This window comes from Juglans microcarpa x Juglans regia, chromosome 8S (assembly GCF_004785595.1).
Source record: "Juglans microcarpa x Juglans regia isolate MS1-56 chromosome 8S, Jm3101_v1.0, whole genome shotgun sequence".
In the NCBI taxonomy this organism is placed as follows: domain Eukaryota; kingdom Viridiplantae; phylum Streptophyta; class Magnoliopsida; order Fagales; family Juglandaceae; genus Juglans; species Juglans microcarpa x Juglans regia.
In genome coordinates, this window is record NC_054609.1 from 6743835 (window position 1) to 6754290 (window position 10456).

The 10456-nt window shown below is 33.9% G+C and overlaps 1 protein-coding gene and 1 non-coding gene across 2 annotated transcripts; one reads left to right on the plus strand and one right to left on the minus strand.

The window, feature by feature from the left end:
* The first annotated feature begins 799 nt into the window (after positions 1 to 799).
* LOC121244176 lies at positions 800 to 7681 on the plus strand. The gene is made up of 13 exons (XM_041142205.1): positions 800 to 937; positions 1474 to 1586; positions 1693 to 1752; positions 2042 to 2129; positions 3055 to 3308; positions 4143 to 4279; positions 4779 to 4978; positions 5515 to 5856; positions 5965 to 6066; positions 6152 to 6449; positions 6607 to 6758; positions 6871 to 7155; positions 7304 to 7681. Exons 1-13 carry the CDS (start codon positions 800 to 802, stop codon positions 7559 to 7561), a joined length of 2427 nt encoding a protein of 808 aa, XP_040998139.1. The 3' UTR covers positions 7562 to 7681.
* A 1272-nt stretch (positions 7682 to 8953) lies between these two features.
* On the minus strand, positions 8954 to 9041 carry LOC121245148. The gene has a single exon (XR_005936560.1). It is a non-coding gene; the product is annotated as a small nucleolar RNA snR60/Z15/Z230/Z193/J17 (small nucleolar RNA).
* Between the last annotated feature and the right edge of the window lie 1415 nt (positions 9042 to 10456).

Sequence of the window (10456 nt, forward strand, 5' to 3'; positions counted from 1 at the left end):
CGTAACTTGATATAATCCGTTAGAATGTAGAGTTATCTTAATTAGAAAGTAGATCTAACCTACGTATCATATGACATTATGTCAGTTTGTAAATTTACTTTTGTGAGATCTGCTTGCGGTTGTAACACTTGATCTGTCTCTATATATTATATACATGAACATGCACCAATACACACACATATTATATATTAATTATTGAACTTGAAGCTCGTAAGGGTCTGTTGCCTAGCGCTAATATGGATCTGGTACTTGCATTAAAGCTAAATATATATATGTTTCAATTCAAAACATAGACTACTAGATGAAAGACATGATGTAGGTACGTCTTTCATGTGCATGCGTGGAAATCATGTGCACTCACGTACATGAAAGACATATATTATATGTGTTTGCATGTGCAGTACACATGTGGAGATCATAATCCTGATCTTCACTCCCTCATTTCACTTAATATATGATATAAATTTCGTTTCTTTGCATTTGATGATGGCACACGATGCCAACTGCCAAGTCATTTAAAAATTACTTTAAATGATGTATTAATAATGTATTCACCATGTGACAATATATGCACCATTATTAGCATGCAGTAAAAATATTATATTATCGACGCGAGGTACACACGTGTATATATACACATATACATATATATATATATATGCATATATGTATATATATATATATATATATATAAAAAGATATTTGCAATCGTGATTTATGCTCTTGCAGGTATTTGTACTGGCTTTTAGTAGCAGCTCTCTATCATCTTCCTCCTCAGCCGAGGGATAACTTTTACGATATGTCTGTTTTCTTGACAACTTTTGCCTCTTCTGTTCTGCGTCTTCTCGTATTCCTCTTTATTTATGATCGCCTCGCGTACTTCTTTAAACTTGAGGCTCCAAAGTGGAACCTAGGGAACATTTTCAAACATTCTGCAGTAAGTACTCCTGAAGAGGATCAGAACTGATCTTGATTTTAGATAATTCAGTTCTACGTACGTACGGTTTTCCTCTATAAGTACCTCTGAATAATTTTCCATGCTTTGAAGATTTTCAGTATAGCCTGCTGTGGTTGGATCCGGTATACGAACGGTACTATTCATATCGAGGTACGGCTACAACCCATATGATTTAGCGGCTCGCTATCCTTTCCTCGCTCGTTATGCAGTCAAGTTTTCTTATTAGTCGCCTGCAGCTTTCCCTGTCTGCCGTGTGTATTTAGACCCAACACAGAATCAATATGCCATATAATTTATAAGTGAACTCAATTTGTCATCATCATATATACTTCAGCAACAGAAAATATGAGGAATTGAAGATACATCACATCACCAATTTAATAGATCGTTTATTAGTTAAGAAAACTATTTATTATACATATATATAAATATATAAATATATATATATATATAATATACGTCGATTTATATCGTATTGATTACTCTACGTACATATTCCTTTTTTTTTTTTACAGGGGCCTGCAAGAAATACAGAGAGTCAAATATCATATGACACCCACGTCTCATGGCCCCTGTTTATAGGCCTTAATATTTACGTGCATTATTACCAAAAGAGAGAATCAAATACGTGAGTACTGTCAGCTTGTAGATAATACATGGAATATTATTAAGGCATCTTGCCTTGATGTCTGGCCTGGTTTGAGTGATTTATATATAATCAATTTGTTTGACAGATCATCGGATCAAGATTCTGAGAAGCCTTATTTTTTAGATATGGTTCCTTGGTATTCAGGGTACGTATGCTTTAACTATTAAAATAAATACATAAATTGATATAATTTAATGTAATATATTAGATTATAAAATTATTTTAAAATAAATCTAACATATGATCATATGAAACTACATCAATTTATAAATTTATTTTTATAAAACCTATTTGTGACGATAACAATTCTCAGATCTATGCCATCTTTTCTTATTTGTTTGCTCCCAAAAGAACTCTTTTTCCCGAGGTTGGCCTTGTTAATAAGATTTTCAAGTGGTTGTTATCTCTGTTCTGGTGTTTGCTATTTATCGCAGAACCTCAGCTGACCTTTACAAGACTGTTTTTGACCTCCTGGTGTCAGTAAATATCTTCCTAGGTCGCTTTGACTTGCGTATAATGCAGGTATATGTAACTTCTTTCCTTACGAAGCAGCTAGCTCTTGGTAATAAAATCTTTCCATCTTCTATATTTTGTTTCCTATATTGCCATAACTCAAGATTTAATATTCCGATTGTCATTGACTTCATCATCAACAGCATTTTCATGATCTTATTGAGAGTGATGTTAGATCAGATAACATCAAATCAAAAATTTAACTTGATATTATCTTAATTTGATTTTCATATTTATCAAATCAAGAGATCTGATTTTCAAATATATTTACCATGCATATCACATCTCTATGTAAGAGCACTCTCATTGGATCAGATAAAAGCTAAATCTATTGAGTATTTAGTTATTAGAGAGCAAAATATGCTCACAATGGATTAGCTAAATTCTAAATATATTTAGAATTTAGCTACAGTGACTTTCAAAAGTTTTTCTAAATTTAAAGGTTACTGTACATACATCAAATACATATTTGATTAATTATTTCTCTCTCCATTTCTTGCTATCACATATTTAATCATAATTGGTATATTAATTTGAGTTCAGTGATATATTAATTTAATAAGAATATGATTACTAATTAATATATAATAGGTAGAATAGTAAAATATGATGAAATAAAATAAATTAATAATTAAAAATAAATAAATGTTTTTGAAATTATTAGTTATTCATTACTATATAATGAATAAATGTATAATCTAATGTGGAGATTTGATATGAATAACCAAAATCAAATTAATAACCAATATTTTTATCAAGATTATTGAAAAAAAGCTTAATACATATATAGGAGTACTAGAAGGTTAAGCTTGTTAATTTATATATGCTACTTAGTGTAGGGAACAATCAGCAACAAATTTATTATCACTTCTTTTCAATATTAATTTGTCTTGAGCATTACCGCCCCCTTTCTCCTCTATATATTAATCTGCAGGCAGTAACGAGTCAAGTTCAAGATGGAGCTCGAGAACAGAATCGTGGAGCCCAAGATCAACAGAATCTTTTGTATGATTTTAGTAAAAAGGATGAACTGTGGTTCGATTTCATGGCTGATACTGGCGATGGTGGGAATTCAGCTTACACTGTGACACGTCTACTTGCTAAGCGTGCCATTCGTTGTAATGGCACTAATGGCACTAAGCTTACCTTAAAACGAGGAGACTTGCTACTCATTGGAGGGGATCTTGCGTAAGTTCGACACTTTGGTACTAACCATTCAAAAAAAATTTTACCGATCAATTGGTAGGATGAATAAGGTTAGATATGGTCTTAAATTCTGCAAGTCTCACCCATATGCACTATCCTTAAAAAAATTAGATATTTTCATGTAGATTATAAATTTATCATTTTTTTAAAGCAGTGCACGAGACTTGCGAGATTGTATAAATTATTTCTCTTTTAAATATAAAATTCAGCACATATAAAATCCAGCACATATTAAGTGAATCAGCTTATCTTCAAAGGGAGTGCGTGTGATACCCAATATGATAAGGATAAGGGTAGGTACTATATGAGATCCCACATTGCTTGGGAATGAAAAGTTCTTGCTCTTTTTGGAGTATGAAATTCAATGCCAGTTTAACACCTCATTTTGACACTTTTTTTATTTTTATTTTTATTTCTACTTAATGGTTAAGGAAGTAACTATTAGTGTATTTATTTATTTTTTATATTTTTTTAAAATGTTTTAAAATGATAAAAAATATGAATAAAAAAATTGAAAAAAAATAAAAAAGCTAATTTCAACTAGTGGTCACTTTGAGCGGTGCTACTCAGGCGGTAGAGTAGCACTGCTCTTGGAGTATAAGTCATGTGGTTTGGACTTTCTATTGGAGTGTTACAGTACGCAGAGCTTAATTACACATCCTAAGATTGTATATAACATTACTTCATATATATATATATATATATATATATATATATATGTTGTATGTACTCATTTTGTCGCACGATATCATCAATGTTAGAGACATGATTACCTCATTTTGTTTTTAATAAAGAATTTGCTTCTATTATTTATAGGTACCCTAATCCGTCAAAAGACACATATGAAAGGCGCTTCTTACGTCCTTTCGAGGATGCTCTTCAACTGCCTAACAATCATAAGCGGGATCATGGTCATGTTGGACCTCAGTGTTTTGTTATTCCCGGAAACCATGGTTGATCCTAGCTCGCTCTTATGATTTTGAGACTCTTCTGAAATTCTTTCCATGTTTATGCATGTTTTATATATTAACTGCTTGTCCTTCCCATATTTCTTTGGGCGATGTAAGATGCATGCATGTGAGTTCGTACGTAATTTAACAGTTAAGGATATAATATAAAGAGTAATGCTACATGCAATTCATGTAGAGTGTACAAACGCCGTGCAGTCGCTTTCAAAAAGTAAGGTCTATTATTAAAAAATTATTATCTTTTTATGTAGATCCCGTATTTATTAATTTTTTTTAAAGTGATTGCGCGACACTTGCGCACTCACGACTACAACTATCATTTCTCTAATATAAATCATTATTTTTATTTAATTATTTGTATTACATTCTCAAAATAAACATGCACCACAAATATACATGCACATCCCCAATAATGCATGCTTCTTGCTGTACGTACGTTATTGTGTTTATGGTAATATTATTTTCTCAATTTTGGGGGTGACAGATTGGTTTGATGGTCTTCAAACCTTTACGAAGTATATATGTGAGAAGAAGTGGTTGGGCGGGTGGTATATGCCTCAGAAGACGTCTTATTTCGCTGTAAAACTTCCTCAAAGATGGTGGATTTTCGGTCTTGATCTTGCACTCGATGGTGATATCGATACCTACCAATTCCAATTCTTTTCAAATCTTGCAAGGGAAAGGGTATTTTTCTTGTTTCTCTTTCTCAATCACTGTTTTATTATTTTTGCAGTAGAAATAATTAATTAATAGACATTGAGCTCTTTTCACAATTGATCTAATTTGCAGAATATTCATGTATTAAAATGAGAGTATTTTTGTAAAATTAAGACACTTTTATAAGTTATTTTATAAAAATATCATTAATTTAAAGCCCATGATTATCACGTAAATAGTTATGAAAAGATGATCACCAATCAAGTGTTTATCGTTTTGCGATAATTAGTTGTAGTACAAAAACCTGTTTATTTTTTACAAAGTATATATATATTTGTGACCAAAATAACCATTTGCCACGAAACGGACACATTCTCATTGCGAATGGTCATTTTGGATTTAATACGATCGACCTGTGCCAGGGTACTGTTAGTTAAAATTCTTAACTTTTTGGAGGCCATATGATTAGACCCAAATAGGTAGACATTGACAGTTCAGATTCTGTTTCATAACCTTGTTGATTTCACGACATTAATGTCTAAACATCATGTGTAATTGATAAGATCGGAAAAAACGACGCTGTGATCGTAATGACACACCAACCGGACTGGCTTGTTGATTGGTACGAAAGTGGTACTGATGTCGAAAGGGATAATCTGTCAGAGTTGATCTGTAACATTTTGAAAGAAAGGTGTAAGCTTCGAATTGCTGGGGACATACATCACTATATGCGCCACTCAATGGTACCTGAATCGAATGATTTAGTTTATGCACAACATCTGCTTGTAAATGGTTGTGGCGGAGCATTCTTGCATCCCACCCATGTTTTTGGTGATTTTAAAGAATCGCATGGGGTTTCCTATCAGTGCGGAGCTAGTTATCCAGACAAAGAAACGTCAAGGAGGGTAATTAATTCTCTACTTCTATGGATCCCTCGTCAATACCAATTTCGAGTTTGATAACATTTTTATCTTTTGTTTCTTGTTCATAACTTTCGTTTTCATTTACTTCAGCTTGGATTTAGAAATATTTGGAAATTTCGAAAGGAGAATTCGCAATTTGATTTTGTTGGGGGCATTATGTACTATATGTTGGTCTTTTCTATGATCCCACAGGTAATTTCCCATTATTTAAACCAATGGAATTTACCCTAAATTTAGCATCCATATGACTGATATGGTCTTCTTTTTTGGGGCCTAGTGTGAGCTTGATCACGTCTTTGAAGTAGATTCCAAGTTGGGTTTCTGGAGAACCTGTTTCCGTACGCTGTGGAATGCTTTTATATACATGCTGGAACACTCTTACGTTTCTCTAGGAGCTGCTATGATGTTGGTAGTCGTGGCAGTGGCATTCACACCCTCCAAAGTGTCATGGAAGAAAAGGGTAGCGATTGGAATTCTTCATGTTTCTGCACATCTCTCTGCAGCTCTAATTCTTATGCTGGTGCTGGAACTGGGTGTTGGGGTGCTTGTCCACCATAAACTATTGGGAACTTCAGGTTTGTTTCCATCATTTTCTTTCTTAATAGTTTTATATGTTGTAAAAAGAGGAATATATGTGTTTACATATATATAACAATTGGTCATTTTCAATATCACAAGGATCTCTTATGCATCTGAGTTTTTTGTGAAAGAAAAGTTATTTCTTTGAACCAGGGTATCACTCTTTATATCGATGGTATGAATCACAAGAAAAAAGTAGGAACTTTGGTCTTTCAAATGGAACACGAGCTGGTATAGAACAATGGAGTTCTGACCTTTATTCTACATATGTCAAGAATCTCATGTTTGCATTTGATGTGCCAGAGGTAAGAAAACGTCTTCCTGTTGCAGAAATATTTAAAATAAATGCTGCTTTTCTCTTTTTCTTTATTACTAAGACACATGATCATGATTTCATTGGAAATCATGTATTCTCAGCTCATGGCTGTCACACGGATCAATATTTGCAAGAATGGGATCGCATCTCTCGCTCGATTGGACACCATTTTTTACTATGGCTCAGTGTTCCTTTATTTCTGGCTCTTGTCAACCCCTGCAGTTTCATATGTGTTTGGAATCTATCTATACATCTGTGTCAACTGGTTAGACTTGCATTATGACGAAGCCTTCTCCTCTCTTAGGATTGCCGATTACAAGGCTTTCACCCGATTTCACATCGACTCTAATGGCGATCTTCATGTTTACACCCTTGCAGTTGATAAGGTAAAGAACCATGCATGCATGCATGCATCGATATTCATTCACTTTTATGATCATTTTTCCTGTTAGTCCATAGGGAAAACAAGTTCCAACGTAATCACTCAAATAATACACGTCATCGCAACAAACTTTACACGTGTCATATATATAGGTCCCACTGGACTGGAATTTAGATCGTCGATGGATGACGGAGCAAAATGAACACCCAAACAAGTTGAGCTACAATAGAGATTTTCCCAGCCAATGGGAAGCAGCTGATCCGGACAAGGACCCGTTAAGTACTGTGAGGATCATTGACGAATTCGTCATTCAACGATCGAATACGTCATGGATTAGGAGAAATTCCCCTCCAGGGGAAAGTCTTTTCACGAAATTGTATTCGCTTCTTCACCATATCACCAAGACATGATCCACCTCAATAATCCTTAAATAATGCGTTTTCGTGGAAACATGGACATTCACGAAGCTTTATTGCACCTACGCTCATTTTGCCTTCTGTCTTTGTTATCTTAGTCTCGGGTTATCTTAATTCTGGAGCTCTCCTACTAGGTAGGGATAAGAGTTCTTGATGACTACACTGTTAGAGATAATATCAAATCATGAATTTGATTTAATTATTATCTTGATTTGATTTTTACAATAATTAGCCTATTTCTATTCATATTCTGTTCAATGTAAGTTTTTTTATAAATAAAAATCGGCCAGTATTTTGTATTCGAGTAATAATCATTTTGGTATTCATCAAGAAGCCAGTTCGGGTGTGGGGAGTATCTACTAAGAGTATTGGCCATGGCCAAATCTAAAATTTGACTAGAATCTTAAGTTTTAGCTATAGTATTAACTTTTGACTAGTTGAGTCCACATTGGATCTTAAAGTAAAAATAATAATATAATATTATATATTTTAATATTATTTTACAAATTTTTTTTTTATATTTTACAAATACACTTCTTATATTAATTAATAATTTATATTTTACTTAAAATTATTGTTTCCTCAACCTATTTCTTATGCAATGTGCCTAAAATTGCAAGTGTAATCAAAAGAAATCAAAACAAAGAGTCACAGAGTTGACAAATTCAGTCAAAACATTTTCCTTTTCACTCAGTTTTTGTGAACCAAGAGTCACAGAGTTGACAAATTCAGCAGCAAACTAGTTTGCACCATGTTGCAGAGCATTGTATATCATCTCTACATGATCATAGCCTTGTAGTTTTGCATAATGTTGTGTATTAAGCACAATGTGCGGTTGGAATACATGATAAGATTTAATACGATAAAAAGAAAAAGAGCATTAGCAAACATTTTGTTATGAATAACGCAATAGTAGAGCATTATAAAACGTGTTGAAGGAAATCATCTACATTAACCATACCTAGTTAGTGCTTTATAGAAGTTGTAAAGAATAAGACTGAAGTCAACCAAACAAAACAAAGGCAGAGAATCCCTCATATGAGCATGATGCATCATCAAATCCATCTATAACAAGAATAGGGTTGTTTTCAAGGGAAGAGAAGAGTCAAAGGAGAATTTTGCCTCATAGAGAAGATTAGTCTGTCAACAAAAAATGATTCAGACATATGCTTGTCTAAATTGGTAAATAATCATTGGCCAATCCACAGCACATCCAGAACAAAACAAAAGGGTACACAAATAAAACAATGATTCCTATACATCCAATAGGATTGGAGGTATCATATGAACACAATTATTTTCACAACCAAGAGGAACCTTACCGTATAAAATGGAATGTTAAACGACTTTTCCCATTGGCAAAAAGATATAAACGGCAATGGAGAAATGGGTCATCAGATAGGAGCGAAAGACGTGCAATGTGATAATCACAGAGTATCATCTGAACTATGCTACTGTTCATCACACGACCCCACTACAACAGAATGTGTGTTTTGTGACAGAGAAAACTGTCACAAAAAAAATGGCAAACCGTCACTAAACATATTTGGTGACGGTTTGAAACCGTCACCATGACCGTCACCTAAAGTGCGTCACAGAAAACATTTGGTGACGGTTTACTGTTCAACTGTCACAAAAAATATTTTTAGTGACGGTTGGAAGTATTCCGCTCGGTACAATGTTCGAACGTTTCTTTTTTTGTGACGGTTATGAATTGTCACAGAAAATCACGTTCAGACGTAAAATCAAACGTTCGGACGTTATACCCGACCGATTGGCGTTCGAATGAGAGAAGTTGACGTTCGTTGGATATCGTGTTCTAACGTATCAAATTTACGTTCGAATGTTAATGCGTCCGAACGTTAATTACATTAAACATTCGAATATTTGTTCGAACGTAAACGTAAATGTTCAAACGTAGCGCGTTTAATGTTCGGACGTTATTTCGAATGTAAACGAAGGAGCGTCCGAATGCAAGTTCTTTGTTCGAACGTTAGTCGCTTTACCGTTCGAACGGTTTGTTCGTTTTAGCGTGAGTTCGTTCGAACGTATAGTTTAACGTTCGAACGATTCAATTGTATTTACGTTCGAACGTTTGTTACAGTGTGAACCAACGTTCGAACGATTTTTATTTACATTCGAACGTACAGATCAGAAATACTAATTTCGTAAGATTTAAAAACATTATACCAATTGTATCATATTACATACTCAATTAACAAGTAATAATGTCTTATAAAAGTACAAAATTAGATATTAAAACTAGTCAGAAATATTGATAAAATTTATTTCTTCTTTTTCCCTCGCCCACGGGGATTCTGTTGCAACGACATAACACGTTCCATTTGCACATCATCTCCCGTTGCACTTGCTCTTGCACTTCACTGCGTATTCTTTCCTCCTGGTCTCTCTGTTGGTCCTGCAAACGCGTCTCTAAATGAGACTGTCGTTCTAAGAGAGACTCTAACTCTTGTTGTCTCGACCTCATATACTCATTCTCACGCCGTGCAGCTTCTAAATCTGCCGTAAGATTATTAATTTGTGAAGCCGATGAGGTTGAGGAGGATGAACATTTATGCTTGATAGATCGTCCTAAACCTCTTGCCATACTAAACTGCGGCCCGAGCACTTGCGTGAATATGTCTATGTCACTAGGAGAGGATTCCTCAGAAGCCGACTGCATCTCCAACATTTTGCTCTGCAATTTAAAAGGTAATGATCGTAAATAATTAGTAACGTATTAAAAGAAATAGAAATAAGAAATAAACTATTAAAATATTATATAAATAATTTATTTAACAAAATTAACACTGCTTATATAATTATCTGCAACGACAAAATCCATCCACTCACTATGCTCATTAGTGTGAGCAGCAGCATAGACATGAA

Bases quoted from the DNA above. Each gene is read 5' to 3' on its own strand.
- LOC121244176 (XM_041142205.1), top strand. From the start codon at position 800: ATGTCTGTTTTCTTGACAACTTTTGCCTCTTCTGTTCTGCGTCTTCTC. The intron at 938-1,473 runs GTAAGTACTCCT...TTTTTTTTACAG, and splicing joins ACATTTTCAAACATTCTGCA to GGGCCTGCAAGAAATACAGA. The intron at 2,130-3,054 runs GTATATGTAACT...ATTAATCTGCAG, and splicing joins TTGACTTGCGTATAATGCAG to GCAGTAACGAGTCAAGTTCA.